Source organism: Nicotiana sylvestris, chromosome 6 (assembly GCF_000393655.2).
Source record: "Nicotiana sylvestris chromosome 6, ASM39365v2, whole genome shotgun sequence".
NCBI classification, from domain to species: domain Eukaryota; kingdom Viridiplantae; phylum Streptophyta; class Magnoliopsida; order Solanales; family Solanaceae; genus Nicotiana; species Nicotiana sylvestris.
In genome coordinates, this window is record NC_091062.1 from 61,003,609 (window position 1) to 61,026,641 (window position 23,033).

General features: G+C 37.2%; 1 protein-coding gene across 1 annotated transcript; it reads right to left on the reverse strand.

Annotated features, from left to right (window-relative positions):
• Positions 1-11,737: 11,737 nt before the first annotated feature.
• LOC104217620 (polygalacturonase-like) lies at positions 11,738-15,103 on the reverse strand. Its single transcript, XM_009767914.2, has 4 exons — positions 14,655-15,103; positions 13,645-13,934; positions 12,264-12,492; positions 11,738-12,016 (listed from the first exon to the last, which is right to left on the reverse strand). Exons 1-4 carry the CDS (start codon positions 15,090-15,092, stop codon positions 11,798-11,800), a joined length of 1,176 nt encoding a protein of 391 aa, XP_009766216.1. The 5' UTR covers positions 15,093-15,103; the 3' UTR covers positions 11,738-11,797.
• Between the last annotated feature and the right edge of the window lie 7,930 nt (positions 15,104-23,033).

Sequence of the window (23,033 nt, forward strand, 5' to 3'; positions counted from 1 at the left end):
AGTAAAGTTTAAGCCAAGGGAATTTGGGAAGGAGGGGTCCTAGGTTGGTTAGCCTACAGGATCACCCCATGCAATGCCCGGTAAACACTCCTCAATGAGGGGCTACACGTGATATTAGTGCGTAGTCATCATATCCTGTTATACCCAAGTGCCTCCCCTTGGTCATAGCCTAAAGCGTTCTATTAACTTTGACAATGTCCTATATGTGCACTACCTGTCCCTTCCTCGTGGCCTTGGAGGTACTTTAGGACCTCTATTCTTTGGACAGTTCTAGATTTTCCTAAGGTTTTAAAGGATAAAAATCTAGGCGTCAATCAAGAACAGTTAGGACTGCATATAAAAAACAAGTTATAGGCTCACAGTTACCTCCTCAAACATAGCAAGTAAGTGCACGTCTTCAAACAACATTCCAACACTTAATAGAAAGTCCTAGAACATGATATCTAGGTGAGCAGGGGTTACACAACCTTGAATTAGGATAAAGTGTCAAAATCCTATTTAGCTTGCCTACTGGTTTAAACCTATTAAATCTGGACAATTTTAAATAGCAAAAGCACAATTTCAGAGTTGCAGAATTTAAAAAGCCCTATAGGCTTGCCTAAACGCAGAACAGTGATGTCCTAAGAGCAAGATAACTACGTTGATGTAGTAAAATGGTGAACAGTTTTTAAACGGACTCTTGAGTTCCTATAGGAATGCTATCTAGTAAATTAAGGCAGTGCTTGAAAAATTTATTTAAGGAAACAGACAATTGATTAGGCCAGTTTCAAAGCCAACTAACATGAATTAGACCGACTTGTTTAAACTAGGTTGATTTTAAGTTCTATAAGTGGAATTTTTGATTTTAAGCCCTATAAGCGTGATATCTAATTGTTAAAAGCTTATGTTGGAACTTATAGGCATGATTTTAGTGAGACGAATGCAAATATATGCACTAGCAGAATTGAACTCAATCACTTTACATTTTATAGGCATGGTATCTAATCATGAAGTTGATTTTAAACCTATAGACATGGTTTCTATTATTGAATCCATTTAAATCCTATAGACATGATCTCTAATGTTGTGAAAGTAAATATGGCAATTGCACTAATACAATCCTATAGGCATGGTCTCTACCTAAATTACCCAACAGATATAGCTACCCACCTTTTTTTTACTAATCACCCCAAAATTGTTTACAAATAATTATTACAGACCAGCTGAATAAATTACATAAACAATAAATAAAAGAAGAAGTTAACTATAGGGAGCCTGAAGCAGGCCCAAATGACTCCCCAAGCCTCCAATAGCCTCAAATGCCAAATTCTATGACATTATCATTGTCTAGGTGCATCAGATTTCCCTAAGGATCTCAAGGATCTCGGGCAGTGCTCACATCTAGACTTTATAACTAGAACTGAGTAAGTGTAGTGTGGAAGATCCAGATCCAGTGCATCAGAGTTCAGAGGGATCTCATAGGGATCCCAAGGCAGTCACACACTGGAGGGGCAGAACTTAAGGACATAAGAGTAGAGTGGGAGTGCTTGACATGGTTTTGAAAAGGTTTTAATAGGAAATCAGTATTTGAAAAGACTTTGTAGCTTTATGAATAGGAGATTTGTTCAGTAAAACAGTTTTTGACCAGAGTTGTGTAATAACACAAACAACAGATCAAACATAGGGCCAAATCAGGTTCAGCAACCCTGAAATAACAAATCTTCATATAGGGGGTAATTGGGGCTGGGAACACTCAATACAAGTAACAGAAGTCTTTGCAATTAAGGGGGTAGCTAATAGTGCAAACAGTAAGACATGGATTCAGGGGTGCTAATCAGAACATAGTTATAAAATCAGAGGTGCTCTAGGGGGTTCATGGGATTAGGGATAGCTAATGATACAACATAGTAAAAATTGCAGAACTAAAACAACTTAGAATTACTTTGCAAAGAAAGGTTCATACTAGAGACTAAATTGCAAGTGAACCAACATTCAAAAATAGGGTAGAGTAAAATTTAGACAGACTACAAGTTCATAAGACATGCTGATCTTAGAAGTCATAAGACATAACTAGGTGAAGTAATAAGTCAATTACAAGTTGAACAGCAAAACAGTAGATAGAAATAGATTAAGAATATGATAAACTGAAGCAATCGGAAACACGTTGGTTTGAAAGCTTGAATTTAAAATCATAACATACTAGTAAACAGAGTAAACGAAAGGTAAAGAACAGGAGAGTGTAATAATTAGCCTTGGCTTGCAGCCGGCTAATTCAGTAGCTATAGTAAATAACAAAGAAAGCAGGAGAGCTTTTGAGTGTGAGAGAGATGTGAACTAGTGTCTGTATTCTTTCAAAACTATAGAAGAGAGCAATATATAGTAGTTTGAAAGCTAGGTAAATAAGGTAAGAATCAAATTGTTTAGTAATTATAGAACTCAAAGTAAAATCAGTTCGAGTCTTGATTAAGGGAATTAGTTTAAATGGTAAAGAGTAGGTTACAAGTAAGGAAAGAAATCATACATAGTTGTAGTATAACAAATAAGGAAAGACTTCAAAAAGTGCAAGTATAGAATAGGTAATTAGTGATAGGTTCAGAAAATTCTAATTAAGGAAATAATCAGTAAGAATCAAGAAACAATGCAGACAAGGTAAATGAAAATTAATTAAGGCAAGCAAATCAATCAAATTGAGTAGAAAGGTAAGAATCGAAGGTTTAAGGGAAAGTGTTCAAATCAACCCAAGAAATAAGGAATTCAGAATATTACATAGCTCAATCAAAGAGAAAGTCATGAAAAGAGTCAGCATGTTTAGCATATAAATAAGGTGAAACATGGATAGTCAAGAATCGACACATAACCCTAGCAAAAATAAAAGTTAAACAATTACTGATTCGATGAGAAAGACGCAAGTTTTGATGTGAATGGTTGAGATGAACAAAAGTACATAGAATTAGTGAAAGTTTAGACTAAGAAACTCAGTAAAAGCATATCAAGGCAAGACAGTCACGAGAAATCATAAAAACTCAAAACGAGAACCGGTCATTCATGCTAATACTCAAAAAAAAAACGAAGAACCCTTAAAAAATTAGGGCTTTCAACATAGGCAAGTTAAGGTTGTAGTAGTCTCATTGAATTAGTCAAAATATGTGAGAAAAACATAAAGAGTCATTTAAACAAAGTTTTAAAAAGAAATTCCGAAAACCCTAATTTTAGAAGAAGATGAAGAACACTTGAAATTATATGATTCTTGTAAAGAATTTAAAGGATAATATAAAATACTCAAGAAACAAACTCAAATCGTCCTAAATCTGTATAGATCTAGGAGGTATAGAAAAGAAATTAGGGTTTCGAAAGAGACCCATACAGAGATGAAGAAACATGTCTAGAACCCCATAGAGCGTAGCAAATATAGAACGATTTCACTTGTTATCACACTGGAATAGCCAGAAACAGGCAGGAGATGAACCCTAGACGCAAGTCGGCATGGCCCTGGTCCTTTGAGGGCCTTAGAGAAGGCAAGAATGACATGAGAGAAGCCATTGGAGGCCTGAGAGATGATGAGAGGTCACCGAAGATGGCCAGAGATGAGGGTCGGCATTTGAAGATTAGGGTTTAGGTTGAGAGTGTTATGAGAGCAAAGAGGATTTTAGGGTGGCGAGGGAGGTGGTGAAATGAATTAGGTTTGGGGGGGGGGATAGTTTAGTTTAATTAGGAAATGATGAATCCCGATATCAACGACCAAGATTAAGGGGGCCTGGGTCGGGTAAATGTATTTGGGGTCTGGGTCGGGTAATTTAATTAGAAATTAGGCTAGGTATTGGGATTGGATTGGGTTGAATTTAGGATGATTGAAATAAATTTGGCTAAGTTTTAATTAGCCACTTTCAGTACTATACAATTTTTATAAAAATAATAAAATAATTTCTAAAAAATATTTCGTGTACTAAAAAAGATTAAAAATAATTGTTTAATATTTTAAAAATATAAAAGACCCTTTTATGCACTAATAACATAATTGTACATTAATAGGGCTAATATTGCAATTATATGCAAATTGGCTTAGAAAAATATAAATGCAAATATAAAAATGCACAAAAAATATTTAAGCAATATTTTGGCATAAATATAGGATTTATATGGCTAAATTACCACAACAATAATTTGAAGGATTATTACTGGAAAATTTATAAGTAAAAGGGGAAGAAATAAATCAATTTAAAGCCTTTAAAAATTATAGAAAAATTATAAAAAGTTTGGGCATGCTTATATATACATATATGTTATTTTCAAAGTATATATGTGTATTAAAAATATATAGAAAAAAATTGGGTATCAACACACACCATCACCTCGACATAAAGGCCCCGCTCAAGGTGTAAACATCTAAATTTCTCCTAACTTCCGAATCGGTAAAATTCGCCCATTGAGCCCGCTAAGAGGTGACCTCGACGGATGGAGTGACTAACTGTATGGATCAAAATCTGATCAGACAAGAATCGGTGTGGGAAGGGACGGTGAAAGATTACTTGGAATTGTCGTATCCATACCACTGTAACAATACGCACCTCGGCTACGGCCGAGGTCGAGTATTTAGGATATCTGAGGCGAATTGGGTATCATGGAATTTCAAGGGATCGGCCCATAATATAGCCGAATGACTTAAATACTATAGGTAAAGACCGTTGGGTAAGGGAGAAGATCTAGTATATAAATTAAGGGAGAAGAAGAAGAGGGGGGGGGGGACAAATCAAAACATAGACATTCCCCAAAAAGAGGAAGGATCATCAACTCTCTCTCAGCATAGATCTTTAGTCTTATCACACCCAATGTATAGGGTTCTACCTTATTAAAGATCGGTGACCTTTTCCATCCATGTATTCCTCATTGATTGTTAAACATTATGGAAACCGTTATCTCCTTATTATATAATGTGATTTAATCAATATTACAGTCTAATCTTATGTGTGTCATGCTTGCTTACTCTCATCTTCTATTTTAGATCTACAATAAATTATCGTTGTCTAAGATTTACCTAAAGTATTCTTATGTAATTAGTTTAGCAAAAAGTTCAATACTTTTTGGTCAAAAGATATGTAGCCCCTTAAACATGTCCATTTTTTTGTCACTTGAACTTGGATTAGGTCCTATTGAGCACTTTAACTCATCTAAAAGTGTACCTATTATACATATTTTGCTGACATGGCAAAGTGTTTGCTTTCCACACTCTTTGAGTGCATCCAACACTGAAATATAAAATTATTTTTTTCTTATTCTCTTCTTTATTTATTCTTTGTCATCTGAAACCATGAACACGATGATCTCCAACAAACTTTTTGTGGCCAATTACACCATCCCTCACAATCCGCCAACCCAAATCTTTTTCCCCACATCCTTAATGCGAGATCTTGATTGTCCCTGGCTGAAAGGAATGAGTAACCTTAATCCACCAAAGTTTACAAGAACTTTGATCACCCCAAACAGTGAATTGAAGCTCCAAGCGAACTAAGTATAATTTTGGAGACCGCACATCCATGTTCTTCACAATTAATGTGTGCGAGTATTATCAAAATCAGATATCCAAATTAAGACTTCAAAATAATAAACAAGTTTGCTGATGAATTCATTTAGCATTAAAAATGTCTATAATAATTTTTCCACAGATATAAAAGTACAAAAATCAATATACTGAGAACGCATTAGTAAACTGAAAAATTCAAAATAAACTGAAAAAGTTTCAGCGCTAAATATTAATCAGAGTTTCACTGAGATGATGAAATAGACGGGGGTTTTGGGGGGGCTAGTTTTCGGGCTAAAGAAGATGATGGAAGAAGAAGGCGAGTAACGAGATGAATTTAGGGTTTGGGGTTAGGTTTTTTCTGTTGGGAGGGGGGAGTCTTTGATCAGAGAAAACCGAACGTCAAAGGTTATTGGGAGGGGATGATTATTTTCTATTTTCTCTTTTGTTTCACAATCTCCTTTTTAATATGTTTTTGGGCCAAAAATTCACATGGCATCGTCTCATTTGTCAAGGCGCCAAGTCATCCGCGAGTGACTTACATGCATGTTATTTTTTTGACTGATTCTTGGTGAGTGCTTCAAATTTTAATTAAAGTGCCTAAATGTAAAAAATACACAAGTTTAAGGGGACGGATATGTATTTTGCCTAATAAATAATTATGTTATATTAAGTTTCATTTTTTTCCATTGTAATATGATATGAACAGTTTAATTGTTTTATTTTTACATTTATCTTTCATGACTTCCCTTTATGTTATTGTCCCTATTTCCACACCTATTATTAATTTCAAACCCATTTACCCATTTACGAATCACCCATTCTCAGTACCATCACAATAAACTGCTCCCACTTCTATGAAAAATTGATAAGATAGACAAATAAAATTTAGTATACTTTGTATATTAAATTTGTGGGGTCCAGCGCATAAATTAAGGAAGACAATTTTCTTCCTTTGTCTTCTTTTTCTAAAATGGCAGCCACCATTGTTTTTGAATTGCTTAAAAGTCATCCTTTGAAATCTTTTTTCCTTTCTTTTGATGTCACTGATGACATTTGTAGGGGTATAGAATCTCTATAAATAGAGAGCTTCTGAGCCATTTGAATTACACCAACAAAGAGAGAAAGAAAGAGTGAGGTTTTACAGACAGGGTATAAGAAAATAATCTGTGAGAAAAATAGAGAGTGTGTGATATTGTAGTGAAGTGGGAATATCAAAAAGGGATTATTTATTTTGAGTGTTGTAGTGGTCTTTGGAGTATTTTACTCGGACCTACAAAGTGTAAAATTCATTACTATAGTGATATCAGTTGCTCCTTTCGGGGCCGTGGTTTTTCCCTTATTAAAGGGTTTTTCACGTAAAAATCTTGGTATCAATTTTACTCTTTTATTCTTGTTAATTATCGTATCTCGGTGCTACATTATTATTTCACTTTTATTACCGTGAATATTATTTTTGTTGGGGTTTATTCCCAATAACTGGTATTAGAGCACAGGTTCTGCTCGGTCACTGAAATACTATTCACTGTCAGTAGTACTATACTCGGTGAAAACTAAAAATGTCCGGAGTAAAGTATGAAGTAGCAAAATTCAACGGAGATAACGGTTTCTCAACATGGCAAAGAAGGATGAGGGATCTGCTCATCCAACAAGGATTACACAAGGTACTAGATGTTGATGCCAAAAAGCTTGATACCATGAAAGCTGAGGATTGGGCTGACTTGGATGAAAGAGTTACTAGTGCAATCAGGTTGCACTTATCAGATGATGTGATAAATAACATCATTGATGAAGACACTGCACGTGGAATTTGGACAAGGCTGGAAAGCCTATACATGTCCAAAACGTTGACAAATAAATTGTACCTGAAGAAGCAGTTATACGCCCTACACATGGGTGAAGATACAAATTTTTTTTCACATTTAAATGTTTTTAACGGACTAATCACACAGTTTGCCAACCTCGGAGTAAAAATCGAGGAAGAAGATAAAGTCATCTTGCTATTGAACTCGTTGCCATCTTCGTACGATAATTTGGCAACAACCATCCTGCAAGGTAAGACTACTATTGAGTTGAAAGATGTTACATCGGCTCTTCTACTCAATGAGAAGATGAGAAAAAAGCCTGAAAATCAAGGACAAGCTCTCATCACAGAAGGTAGAGGCAGGAGTTATCAAAGGATTTTGAGCAACTATGGTAGATCCGGAGCTCGTGGGAAGTCAAAGAACCGATCCAAATCAAGAGCTAGAAATTGCTACAATTGTGATCAACCAGGTCACTTCAAAAGAGATTTCCCAAATCCAAGGAAGGGCAAAGGTGAAACCAGTGGCCAGAAGAATGACGACAACACAGTCGCCATGCATGCACCTTCCAGGTACAGAGTCAGAATGGGTGGTTGACACAGCGACATCTTACCATGCCACCCCGATAAGAGATCTTTTTTGCAGATATGTAGTAGGTGATTTCGGCACAGTGAGAATGGGTAACACAAGTTACTTAAAGATTGCGGGGATTGGTGACATTTGTATCAAGACAAATTTCGGATGCACATTGGTTCTAAAGGATGTGCGGCATGTACCTGATTTGCGGATGAAATTGATATCAGGAATTGCTTTAGACCGAGATGGATACGAGAACTATTTTACAAATCAAAAGTGGAGACTCACTAAGGGATCATTGGTGATTGCAAAGGGAGTTGCTCGTGGCACGTTGTACAGGACAAATGCAGTAATATGCCAAGGTGAATTGAACACGGCACAAGATGAGATTTCTGCAGATTTGTGGCACAAAAGAATGGGTCATATGAGCGAGAAGGGATTGCAGATTCTTGCAAAGAAATCACTCATTTCATATGCCAAAGGTACAACGGTAAAACCTTGTGACTACTATTTATTTGGTAAGCAGCATAGAGTCTCATTTCAGACATCATTTGAAAGAAAATTTAATATACTTGATTTAGTATATTCTAATATTTGTGGCCCAATGAAAATTGAATCAATGGATGGTAACAAATATTTTGTTACTTTTATTGATGATTCTTCACGAAATTATGGGTTTATATTTTGAAAACCAAAGATCAGGTGTTTCAAGTTTTCTAGAAGTTTCATGCTCTAGTAGAAAGGGAGACGAGTCGAAAGCTAAAGCATCTCCGAAGTGACAATGGAGGTGAGTACACTTCAAGGGAATTTGAAGAGTACTGTTCAAGTCATGGGATCAGACATGAAAAGACAGTTCCTAGAACCCCACAACACAATGGCGTAACCGAGAGAATGAACCGCACCATTGTGGAGAAAGTGAAAAGCATGCTCAGAATTGTTAAACTGCCTAAGTCATTTTGGGGTGAAGCAGTTCAGACAGCATGTTACCTGATCAATAGGAGTCCATCAATTCTGTTGGCGTTTGACATCCCAGAGAGAGTTTGGACCAACAAGGAGGTATCCTACTCGCATCTGAAGGTGTTCGGTTGAAGATCTTTTGCACATGTACCAAAAGAGCAGAGAACAAAGCTGGATGATAAATTTGTTCCTTGCATATTTATCGGATATGGAGATGAAGAGTTCGGGCACAGATTGTGGGATCCTGTAAAGAAGAAGGTCATTAGAAGCAGAGATGTAGTTTTCCGAGAAAGTGAAGTTGGAACTGTTGCTGATATGTCAGAAAAGGCGAAGAATGGTATAATTCCTAACCTTGTTACTATTCCTTCTACTTCTAACAATCCCACAAGTGCAGAAAGTACGACCGACAAGGTTGCCGAGCAGGGGGAGCAACCTGGTGAGGTTATTGAGCAGGTGGAGCAACTTGATGAAGGTATCGAGGAAGTGGAGCACCCCACTCAGGAAGAATAACAATCTCAACCTCTGAGGAGATCAGATAGGCCAAGGGTAGAGTCATGCAGGTACCCTTCCACAGAGTATGTCCTCATCAGTGATGAGGGGGAGCCAGAAAGTCTTAAGGAGGTGTTGTCCCATCAAGGAAGTGGATGAAAGCCATGCAAGAAGAGATGGAATCTCTACAGAAAAATGGTACGTACAAGCTTGTTGAACTTCCAAAGGGTAAAAGACCACTCAAATGCAAATGGGTCTTTAAACTCAAGAAAGATGGAAATGACAAGCTGGTCAGATACAAAGCTTTATTGGTGGTTAAAGGCTTCGAACAGAAGAAAGGTATTGATTTTGACGAAATTTTTTCACTTGTTGTCAAAATGAGTTCTATTCGAACAATTTTGAACTTAGCAGCTAGCCTAGATCTTGAAGTGGAGCAGTTGGATGTGAAAACTGCATTTCTTCATGGAGATTTGGAAGAGGAGATTTATATGGAGCAGACGGAAGGATTTGAAGTAGCTGAAAAGAAACATATGGTGTGCAAATTGAATAAGACTCTTTCTGGATTGAAGCAAGCACCAAGGCAGTGGTACATGAAGTTTGACGCATTCATGAAAAGTCAAGCATACCTAAAGACCTATTCTGATCCATGTGTATACTTCAAAAGATTTTCTGAGAATAACTTTATTATATTGTTATTGTATGTGGATGACATGTTAATTGTAGGAAAAGACAAGGGGCTGATCGCAAAGTTGAAGAGAGATTTGTACAAGTCATTTGATATGAAGGACTTGGGCCCAGCACAACAAATTTTAGGGATGAAGATAGTTCGAGAGAGAACAAGTAGAAAGTTGTGGCTATCTTAGGAGAAGTACATTGAACGTGTACTAGAACGCTTCAACATGAAGAATGCTAAGCCAGTCAGCACATCTCTTGCTAGTCATCTAAAGTTGAGCAAAAAGATGTGTCCTACAACAGAGGAGGAGAAAGGGAACATGGCTAGAGTTCCTTATTCTTCAGCAGTCGGAAGCTTGATGTATGCAATGGTATGTACTAGACCTGATATTGCTCACGCAGTTGGTGTTGTAAGCATGTTTCTTGAAAATCCTGGAAAAGAATATTGGGAAGCAGTCAAGTGGATACTCAGGTACCTAACAGGTACCACAGGAGATTGTTTGTGCTTTGGAGTATCGGATCCAATCTTGAAGGGCTATACAGATGCTGATATGGCAGGTGACATTGATAATAGAAAATTCACTACTGGATATTTGTTTACATTTTCAGGGGGAGCTATATCATGGCAGTCGAGGTTGCAGAAGTGTGTTGCACTCTCTACACTGAAGCGGAGTATATTGCTACTACTGAAGCTAGCAAAGAGATGGTATGGCTCAAACGGTTCCTTCAAGAGCTTGGATTGCATCAGAAGGAGTATGTCGTCTATTGTGGCAGTCAAAGTGCAATAGACCTGAGCAAAAACACCATGTATCATGCAAGGATCAAGAATATCGACGTGAGATATCATTGAATTCGAGAAAGGATAGAGGATAGGTCTATGCAGGTAAAGAAGATCCATACAAGTGAGAATCTTTCGGATATGCTAGCCAAAGTGGTACCAAGAGACAAGTTTGAGCTATGCAAAGAACTTGTCGGCATACACTCAAACTAGAACCTCCGGTGTTACCTCCTTCGGGTGAATGGGACTGGAGGGGGAGATTTGTGGGGACCAGCCCATAAATAAAGGAAGATAACTTTCTTCCTTTGTCTTCTTTTTCTAAAATGGCAGCCACCGTTGTTTTTGAATTGTTTAAAAGTCATCCTTTGAAATCTTTTTTTTCCTTTCTTTTGATGTCACTGATGACATTTATAGAATCTCTATAAATAGAGAGCTTCTGAGCCATTTGAATTATACTAACAAACAGAGAAAGAAAGAGTGGGGTTTCACAGACATGGTATAAGAAAATAGTCTGTGAGAAAAATAGAGAGTAAGTGATATTATAGTGAGGTGGGAATATCAAAAGAGGGTTATTTCTTTTGAGTGTTGTAGTGGTCTTTGGAGTATTTTACTCGGACCTACAAAGTGTAAAATTCCTTACTATAGTGATATCAGTTGCTCCTCTCGGGGCCGTGGTTTTTTCCCTTATTAGAAGGGTTTTTCCACGTAAAAATTTTGGTATCAATTTTACTCTTTTATTCTTGTTAATTGTCGTATCTCGGTGCTACATTATTATTCTGCTTTTATTACCGTAAATATTATTTCTGTGGGGATTTATTCCCAATAGAATCTGCGTCAGAGGATATTGAAAATACACTTTTTTACATAATTTTAAAAGTAAAACATATTATTGCTGTTGTAAGGTATATATGTACAACTTTATTGGAGTAGACCAAGTAAGCCTTCTTTCTATTGGTAATAACACTTGCTTGTTAAAAAGAAGGGGCACCTTCCTCCCCTAACGTACACACATCAAAAGTAGAAGTGTATTCATATACAACTGTCAGGCAAAATGACTCCTCTTTTACTTCCTCGAACATTCTTGCAAAAAGATTGTGCCTTTTTGTTCATATGAGTGAGCTTTATGTCTTTTATCTGGATTCCTTCGCATGGATTGCTGGGACTGCAGTCAAACTTCATAGCTACTGGAGTTGTTGACGTCCCTTGTATATTTTCATACGTTACTTGACTAATCTTTACACCAGAAGTCTGCAATTAACCAAACAATAAATAATAACATAACAACGTAACTTAGATTCATCATTACCTCTATAGCAGTTAGAAGACAATATTTCTACAGAGGAAACCAATAAACAAATTGAACAACAGGTTAAAAAAGTACTCAATCAGCTCAATATTGATATATCAAAATATGCCCTAATATCGTGTAAAACTCTTCTCGAAAGGAAAGCAAAGAAAACACCCATTTTTTTCTGTTCGTTCGAAGAATATTTACCTCGCCAGGGCAATCTTGGTTGTTGGGGCAGTAATTCTGATCAATGATGATTGGATTGTCAACGTACTTCATGACTATGTTGCGGTAATTAATGTTGGTGACAAAACCAGTGCTGGATCTTGCCCAAGATTTTATTCTTAACCCATTATCAGATCCTGTGAATATCGAGTAAACCAATGTCACATTCTGCACGCCATCTTCTTCATAATTCCTTGCTAGACTTCCAATGCTGCAATAGAAACAATAAATGTACATCTTCAACATAAAATACGAAATAAATACACAAAAAATAAACCCTAAACTAAATGTCAAATAAAACAACATTGATTGAATAAGAGGATGGTCAAATTGCAACTTTTAGGAGTGTATATATATATTGAACGTAATGACCATATAAGTCTAAAGATTTTTGGGTGAAACCGCAAAAATGAACTATGACTCACATGATAAGGTCAACATCGCTTCGATTAATTAACTAGAAGTCATTAGTTTCCACTTATATGTTTCCCAATATATCATGGTACTTGAAATATATATCGAGATATTGACATTAACCACCTGTCAAATAATATTTTCCTCTGTATTGGAAAAAGTCGTATAGCTTCAAAAACAAACCACCAATATAATCCATGTAGCCGAGTATAATGAAACCTAAAAATTGATCATTGATCCCTAGTCCCTCATTTGAGTTTGAACAAGTGAAGCTTAATTAGTAGTCAAACTTCTTATAATTAACTACATTTTCTCCCACTTCTAAAAGTTGATGTGATTATGAAAGATTGTGATTTAGTATTTTCAATGTAGTTTATGAAAACATAATTTTATATTAATTGTAGAATCAATATCCAAAGTAGAATTAATATCTTAAATTATTTGATCCTAGTGTTTCTAAGAAATGTTACGCTATTCTAGTTTTAACATGTAGCACAAGTTCCTCGAATTGCCCAATCCCTTCTTCTCCTCCTCGAATTGTGCTGTAATAGTAAGAGAATGTTACTATTACAGCAGTATACAAAAAAAAAATCATACTCGTTGTACGAACCTAAGGAGATCGAAACATACGCACGCACGCACATGTACACACAGTAAATAAAAGTGTGGATCTTTAATAGTTTAAGTTTTTAAATGGGATGACTGCCCACTTCAATATGCTATCAAAGTAGATAAAAATTATTGGTTCGAGTCTCCTCGTTGTCCTTTATAAAATAAAATAAAAAAATAAAGAATTTCTGCATGCTTGACTCATAAGAAAGAATTAGGCTTGAAAGTGATACAATTGCTCTAAACATAATTAAATAAATAAAGCATAATCTTTTCAATAGTTTAAGCTTTTAAATATGATTGTCGCTATACGGTCATGGTAGTAACATGAAGTGCTTACCTAACACCATGTCCAGGTCCACAGAGAATGTTCTCCATCCAAAGATTTCTAGTGCCAGGTCCAATAGATATACAGTCATCTCCAGTTTTGATTCTACTATTTATGATAGTAACCCCAGTTGATGATTGAACATGAATGCCATCGGTGTTTGGGCTCTGATCGGGGGCTATTATACTTACATTTCGAACCATCACGTTGTTGCAGCTATTGAACACAATATGTGTTAGCTGGCTGTTGATTGATAGTAAGCCACTTATCACAACATCATTAGCCCAATTGAAGGTTATTGACTGCACTTTTTACATAAGAAATTAAGATTACTGAAATATTTTACGTTTATATTATTTTTGTTTTCTTCATGAATAGTTACTACATGGTACTTTCGATGTACTAAAATGGACTGAGATATGTATTATGTATAAGGATATATGTAGAATGAAATGGAAAGAGTATAAACATGTGTAATATTTATGTCAGGAGGAGAGAATGTGTGTGCGTATTTTTAAGTCCATATTTCACATGATGTCAATAAAAGGTTAGGAACCATAATAAAAGTCGAAGTAGAGAAATTTTTTAAATGAAAAACCTTAGTATTTTTACTGTTGAAATTGAATTACAACATGAAGATTTAATCTTTCTTCTTCTACCATCACCACGGCACACGCTTTACAACTCTAATTCAAGTACTAGAAGACGAAAAAATGATTTCTCAATAATGAATGATTATATTTAACGAAGAAAAGATACCTACCAGGTATAGTTTAAGACCTAAACCTTCAAGAAAAGTTGGTCATTTTTCAATTTTGATCAAATAACTACTTTATTTATGGGACATACTTTTCTTTTTATTTTATTTAAAAAAGAATTACACATTTCTTGATATTTTCCATATATATTTGGTTAAGCCTTTCTTAATTTCATAAACATATTGTGCCCAGTCAAATATTATTACATAAATTGGGACAGAGAGAATTTCGTAGTGCATGAAATCTAGTTATTAAAAAACATACCCTAGCTCCAACTGGGCAATTATTGCCTGATTTCCGGCAAGCCCAAAAAGCTGCTCCTTTAGCATCAAGATTTCCACCGATGACCGAAATCCCATTGACCTGAATGAACAAAAGCCAGTAGCCGGAGTTGCCAATGGCCCAATAATCCAATGGAGCCACAAGGGTTCCATCATTCCTTACAGTTATTCTATTTTTACATGGCCCTCTAAATGTAGCTGCCTTTATTAGATAACGTCCTCGGGGAACATAAATGGTCGCTGGTTGAACTGAGCTGCATGCAGCGCCCCATGCCTTCAGAAATGGCTGAGTTGCATCAGTTTGGCCATTTGGTTTTGCACCAAAGCTTAACACATTGAAGGTTGATGTTGCATTTGATTGCAAGAACAGAAATATAGAAGATAAGAGGACAGTAATGCAAGATATTATCAGGTTATCCATTTATACCAAAAATGGACTTCTTCCTTGGGTTTTCTTGTGGCAATACAAACAAAAGTTGATATTTCGAATTGGGAAAAACGGATAACTAACCATAATATTTATAGGATTTTCAGATATCTTTCTTGAATTTATTGCCTGTAATTGGGCAATGATTGGAGAAATTAATGCATGAATGAACTTAGAAGTGTATGTCACACGTCGACGGCATACTATGATATGTACGGCAGCCATGTTAAAGGTTATTTTGCAGTTAATAGAGCATGTTCGCTTCAAACTTTCCTTCAACAAAGTATGCGGTTAAGCGCATGAAAACTAACGTATCTTATGTACTATAATAAAAAAATAATTACGACTTTGAGTACGGCTTTACTTGACGGCTTTAATTATAAAAAGGGAAAACACTCAAATCCCCAAATTTATAAGAAGGAACAACAAAAACAACGAAGAAAGAAATGGAATATTAAGAAGATTTAACGCTGTAAGCACGTGATTTTTGTGTTTCGCACGACAATCGCTCCAAAAGGAAATAAAAAAATAATAATTGGCCCTGCTGTACAAATTTTGGATTTCTGTGCGGCACCTTGTTGATTTATTTGTGACTTCGGCCCATTTTTATTTATTTACTTTATTAAAAAAACAAAATTCAAAAAAAATATATGTGTCCTGCATAATTCGAACCGTAATCCGGTCGTTGAATAAGAAAAACACGAATGGGCATCTTCGTCCGTGATTTTATTTTGATTAACTTTACCTGTTTTGAAATATTTTAGTGTGTGTGCAAATAATTGTATTGAGTGTGTATTTAATTTTTAATTTTTGATTTTTTGCTTAGTTTTGCTTTTAAAAATAAAAAATAAAAATAAAAAAAAGAGAAAAAGAAGAAAAATCAGCAATTATTCCGGATTGGGCCAATTTTAATAAATTGGCCCAAACAAACAACGTTCAAACCAAGCCTGCCCGGTCCAGGTCCACCTGATGCCCAGGATGTCCAAACGACGTCGTTTGAGTCATGCCTGATCTGGGCCGTTGATCTCAGATTGATCAACGGCCAAGATCAATTCCCCATAACCCACCAATAAACCCGACCCGTCTCACCCGGACCGACCCCAACCCTCAACCCTCAAAACGACACCGTTCCATTTAAGCCTTCAGATCCAGACCGTAGATTTAGATTGATCTAACGGTCGAGGTTCACCCACCCACTAACTATATAAACCATTCACCATACCCTGCCCCCTAGCCAACACCCCCGCCTTCGTCTTCACCGAACCCATCCCCTTCAAACCCTAGCCGCCCCTGCACACCTTCACCAGAAACCCGGCGGCCTGAACGCCGGTGACCTCCACCTGAACACCATAGAACCCCCATGCCATCATGAACCTAAATCTACCAACCACGCCCTTCGAATCCTACCCCACCTGCTCGAATCTTCATTTGAAGATTCGAGTCGGAACCTAATCTACACCAATCAACCCAAGCTTCACACCAGACACTCCCCAGACCCCTCGTGACCAAACCATACTTGGTTTGGTCCGAATCTGATCAGGGAAGCCTGAATCCCAGATCTAAGTTTAAGAGGTTTTGTGTCCTTCGTCACTGGTTCATACCGATTCAACCGAAGAGATTAAGGTCTAATGGACTTCAATCAAAGTGTTTCTCATCTGAGAAACACTTCGATTAAAGTCCATTTAGCCTTAAGAAAGTTTGTCCAAATCCAAGTTCAAACTGTTAAACTTTTCGAGTTTTAAGGTAAGTCTGCTTGCTTTTCCTTTATTTGTTTTTAGTCCGTATGATCTGTTTTAAAAGACTGTTCATATTTGTTTAATTTTTTATCAACTTTTGTTTGTCCACTTTGTTTGAACATCTATGTTTGTCTGAATCCCTCTCCTCCTATTCTGATACGGCATGCGTATTGGTTGTATTCCAAATTTGCACTGACTAACTGATTCCTCGAAGTACCATTCTATTTTAATCAGTATAAGTCGAGTCATGTGTCCCATACTTCTGAATGTCTGATTTTTGGCTACGATTGTGTACGTTAATGCTAATATAGTCGAGTCGACATGAGTCGTCAATTAGTTTCAACTGTCCGAGCATAGTAAATCGATTGGCTTCTGTTGAACATTTGTTAAATCAATTAAGAACCAATTTTGTTTACTTATAGCTGTTGATTTGGATTAGTAATGTAAAAGGGATGTTTGGTTTAAATGCTGAATTGGAGGGCATGTGCACTCTTGCACAGCATTTGCATTGGTGCACCTCATGTGCATTGGTGCACCGCATGTGCATTGTGCACAGCCTGGGGCCTGCATAAAGGTCCTTGTTTAATTTTAAAATGGTTTGACAGCATATGCTGTCAACATATCCTACTGCCCATACTTGGCTTTAGTTTAAAGAAGTATTTTTAAACCTTTTAAAAGTGAAATCTGCCAGGGAATGTTGATGGGGTTTAATACTTAATTAGCTAAAGTTTGGAATTGAAAATAGAAGGCACATGGGAAGGGTACTGGATTTCTGAAAACAGGCTGTTTAAAAAGAGTTGGATAGAGACTTATAAGTGAGGAGATAGAAAAACATCTGAGAGAGGGGGGAGAACCTTGAGAGCTGAAAAGGAAAAAACACAAACACAGAGAAGAATTAGAGGCAGAGGGATTAGAAGATATACATACACTGTGAGAATAGGAAAGAAAAGAGAGAGTTGACAGAAATAGAAAGAGAGCAAGAAAGAGATAAAACAGATTAGGAAATCAGAAATTTGGTTTCGTTGGTCTGAACTTCATCTATTGTCAATACATTAAGCAGTGTTGCTCCTCCTAAAATTCAATCGAGATTATTGTTAGTTGTTTTGTGGCATTTGGTATATTCCGGAATTGGATTGTCTGGAGCGTTGTTGCCATCACACTGTGTGCTGTTTCATCGAGTTGTTTCTCCTTCAACTCTAGTTCCATCTCGCAACAAAATCCTTTCTGTTGTGCTTTTCTGATTGCTGCTGCTATCTTGCTCGCTATTGCTGCTGCATTTTTGTCCTGCTGCTACTGTTAATTCTGCCCTTTTGCTGCTGCTGATTCCCACCTTCTTCTTCTTCTCCTTTGAACTTTCAGCATTTTCAGGTACACATTTCAAGTCCCATATTGATGTAATTGGAACAGTTTGAAAGCATGAAATGAAAAAGGTTGAAGAAGTTCAAGCATTTGCTGTAATATTCATAGTACATTAACAGGCCTTGTGGAAATTGATTTAGCTTATGTTTCAATAGTTCAAAAGAGTATACTGATAGCCGACTGAGTTTCACCCCTTTGTATTTGAGCTCGACAATTGTCTGTTAGTATAAGTATGCATATTTCGACTTTACACAATACTGTTTTCTGTTTCATTTAGTTTTTTTTTTAGTAAGACTAGTCCATATAAGTTTGGTTAAGTTCAATACAAGAAATGCTCAGATTAAATGTTGTATTTCGCTAACTCGTATATGATTCCTTGTCAAATTAAAGCATTTTACTTCGCCAGTTATCCTTTAACCTAGTTCAAATAAGTTCAGTTAAGTTCAAATTAAGAAATGTTCGGATTAAGTATTGCATTTCATCTATCTCATATGTAATCTTTTATTCGACCAAATCATTTTTCGTAAAAGGCATGACGTTTCTTTTACTTTAAAAGTAATCAATAAAAATTGACAGGAGTTTGGTTTAAGCTGAAGTATATACTTCAATTAGCACACACATTTTCCTTTCTTCTATCTCTGGAAATAAAAATAATAGAAATGTAGTCACTGTAGGATACCCTTCTAAAAATAATAAGACAAGCCTCGCCAAATCAAAAGGCAAATTGCGGGGCCCTCAATAATTGGTCATAATAAATACATAGAATTTGGGACGGGCTGTTTAGTGAATCCCACTGCCCTCCCCGAAGACAATAACGCGTTAGATTCTTTAGGCGCGACTTAATCAAATCACATTCTTAAATTCGGGTGCGCATTTATGTGACCCAATTTCAAATCTCAACGGAGTCGAAATGTGTTAACAACTACGGGTGCATTGATTGTGACGTGGTTCGAGATACATTTTCACGACGTTGCAATTCTATAAAAGTAAATGATAATAATAAAAGCGGTTAAAACTTAATAAAAGCACATAAGTCACAACATGTATTTAAATCAGATATTTAGCCATTATAACAATTTAAGCGACCGTGCTAGAACCACGGGATTCGAGGGTGCCTAACACCTTCCCTCGGGTTAACAGAATTCCTTACTTAGAATTTCTGGTTCGCAGACTTCATTTGGAAAAGTCGAAAATTTCCTCGATTTGGGATTCAAGATAAAACCGGTGACTTGGGACACCAAAAAGCCAAACCTTTCCCAAGTGGCGACTCTGAATTAAATAAATAATCCCATTTCGAATATTGTCACTTAAATTGGAAAAACTCCACCCGCGCATCTAACCCTTCGGGGCCGGGCGCGCGAAAAGGAGGTGTGACAGCTCTGGCGACTCTGCTGGGGATTTTCTACCCAGAACCTCCGTTCAGGGTTCAAGAATTCGAGCTTAGAATAATTGTTATATTTGGCTTTATTATCTGATATTTATTACATGTTTTGACATAACGTGCTGCAATGTTCTTTTTTTTTACTGCTTTGATATTATCTGAACTGTATATAAACTGTGCCGAAACCTTTCTCTCTTCACCTCCGGGGAGAAGCTCGCTGGTCGAGACTCCCTATTCTGTTAGTGTCAATACCCGAAATAAGAAAGAGGACGGATAAGTTACGAAGCCGGACGGCCTTTTGGTTTCCGGTAAGTTGCCCCTCCTCAACTCGAGTTGTCCGCTCGGGTACACAGTCTAGAACAAATACCAAGGTTTAAACCTAGTATAACTCGACTTCATGCCAGATCCCTAGTAGGAACGCTTATTTGCATCATGTTGCATTTAACTTAGGGGACTCAACACAGGGGTTGGGTCCGTCTAGGACAGGCAACCTGAAATGGAAAGACCATCATGCTGCATTCCTATCAGTGTTATGCATTTATTTGCTTCGGTTCCGCATGTCGACCGGTTCTTAAAAAAAAGGGGGAAATAGCAGCATAGGGGAGATAATTACTTATTTTGGAAAAATAAAACCAAAAGTTGCCTTTTAGTCTGAAAAAAAAACATATAAAAAATTATTTCTTTTCTTTTAAGAAAAAGAGGGTATTTATTTCAAAAAAAAAAAAAATGGAAAACTCATAATTCAAAAATGTGTTGTTTCTTTTGTAATACCCTTTTATAAATTCGGACTAATAATCCAAATATTGCAAAAAAAAAACAAAAAAAAATAATATTTTTTTTAGTATTTATCTTTCTCAAAAAAAAAACAATAAAAATGTTTATTCTTGATTACTAGGTTTATTTAATTTTCTCTATGACCGAACTACGCCGGTTTGATTCTCGCATGGGGTGAGATACCTAGGCAACCCTCGGCGGGTCCGACCTCCCGTTTTCAAAAAATCTAGATAATTGTAATTTTTTGAGTCTAATAAGTTTATCGCCTTAAATAAATGTGCAGGATGAGCACGATACAAAATGAATCGTTTTCAATAATGACCAAGATCCCTTTTGAGTTGCGATTATGGTGGAACGACTTAGGCAAAGAGGGGCAAGGCAAAGTGAGGAAATATCTGAAAAATCTCCCGGATTTACTAGACATTCAGCCTCGGGGTGATATTATCAGATCATTGGTCACTTACTGGGACTCGGCGCACAATGTATTCCATTTTTCAGACTTCGAACTCACCCCGACGCTGGAGGAAATAGCGGGATACATTGGGGGTGATGAAGCTCCGTTAAGGTTCAAGTACTTGATTGCACCTAGGGCCGTCACGGTATACCAATTTTTGGATTTTCGGAAAATACCCCGAACATTTCACCATCCAGATCTTGCCAAAGGTTTCTGCAGTCTCCATCTCATGTATGCTAGATACGGTCATGAGGGCGGGTTCAATAAGCCGGATTTCAAACTATGTAGTAAAGGCAACCGACAAAAATGGGACGAACACAGGCAGTTGGCTTTCATGACGGCCTTCTTAGGTCTTATAGTGTTCCCAAGGAAGGACGGCCACATCGATCTAAGAATGACTGGGGTTGTCAGTACTTTGCTTACCCAAGATAAAAGTACTCTGGCGCCTATGATTATGGCTGACATTTTCCGGGCTCCCACTGTTTGTCGAGCCCGAAGTGACTTTTTCGAAGGATGTAACCTACTGTTGCAAGTGTGGATGACCGATCATTTATGTCATCGCTCCTCACTTTTGGGTTATGGTTCGCCAGAGGAAAACTTGTATTGGAGAATTCTACATGAGAATCAAAGGGCTCAATTTACCTGAGGGAGTCACATCATGGACCTCATTTCTCCGAACTCTCACCGCCAGCCAAATCCAATGGACGCTCGGATGGTCACCTATCGAGGAAATCATATACATGCCGGCAACCCGGCCTCATTTTCTGTTGATGGGACTGAAAAGTATCCAACCCTACGCACCGTATCGGGTTTTGAGGCAACTTGGGAGGTACCAAGTGGTACCGAAAGACGAAGATTTGAGTACCCAAGTGATTGAAATCAGTCCGCACGGTCATTTCCCTGAAGAAGAAGTTCGCCAAATCTGGAGTGAATGCCAACATCTGACAGCAAACACTTGTGTGATCGATACGGCGAAAGGGGAGGTCGCCCCAGGATATCACGCTTGGTTTAGAGGCAGCCTGTCTTACGAAAGACCGGCTAAGAGGCCGCATCTCAAAGATTTCGTAGAATCATCCCAAGGGCAATGGAACTGGTTAGCAAAAGAGAAGGGTTATCGAGCAGAAATTGGCGATTTGAAGCTACAAATAGATAGTTTGAAATTCGATAACAGCATACAAACCGCAGCGAATCGAAGCGAAAAGAATAGGTTGATCCAAGAGAATGAAGAACTTAAGGCCAAAGTCCAAAAAGTGAGATTGTCTCTTGATGAGCAACCCAGAAGTCAATCAGACCAGCGGTTGATAAAGGGTTTGAAAAGAGAGATCACGGAATGGCGAGACAGGTTAGAAGAATCCGAAAAGGTCATGACAGAATTCAAGGCACGGTGGGAAAACAAGAGTAGATAAGCATCGCCGATGTTTGAGCCAATTGAAACGTGATCACGAGAAGGCTGTTGCCAAAATAAAAAGGGAGATGGCTACACTTGAGTTTAAAGCAGTTAAGCAAGCCAGGGATTTCCAAACGGAAGTTAGATACTGTTACGACTTGTTGGCCCAAATGAAGGAAGAAGTGCGGCAGTTGAGGGATCAGCACATACAGGACTCACAGGTATTCAAGACGAGCAGTGATCAGATAAGGCACCTACTCATAGAGAAGAAGCAAACCAGAGATAGGATCAAGGCCATTGCCCATGCCATCACCAGACGATGTCTACGATGTGAGAACATGTCCAGCGCTACCGTCCTCTCGGCAGTAATGGGTTATGTCAAGCAGACTATGTACGAGCTGGAACAACTTGAGAGGGATCTCGCGCCTAGGACCGCGGCGAGGCCGAACGATGCCCCGCGGAAACCAATTTTTAAAACCATAATGCATTCATAGGTCAAATCTGTATTTTTAGCATCTTCTGCTCGTTTTTTTATCAAGGTGATTTTCAGTCTATTTCGAGTCTAGGTTCATTTTCCAAGTTTGCTTTTCCTTTTGCAGAATGTAGCTTGTAATAGAACATTTCAACAATGAAGAGGTTGTTTCTTTCACGTCCATTTGTGTTTTTCGAACTACGTAATGATCTGATTCACGTAGGCATCGTGATACGTAGGCAATCCTCATCGGATCCGGTCGCATTTCTTTTACTACAAAAATAATAAAAAAAATATATATATATATATATATAATAAATAAAATAAAAGGAAAACAAAAGAGAAAAGAAAAGAAAAGGAAAAAAGGGGAAA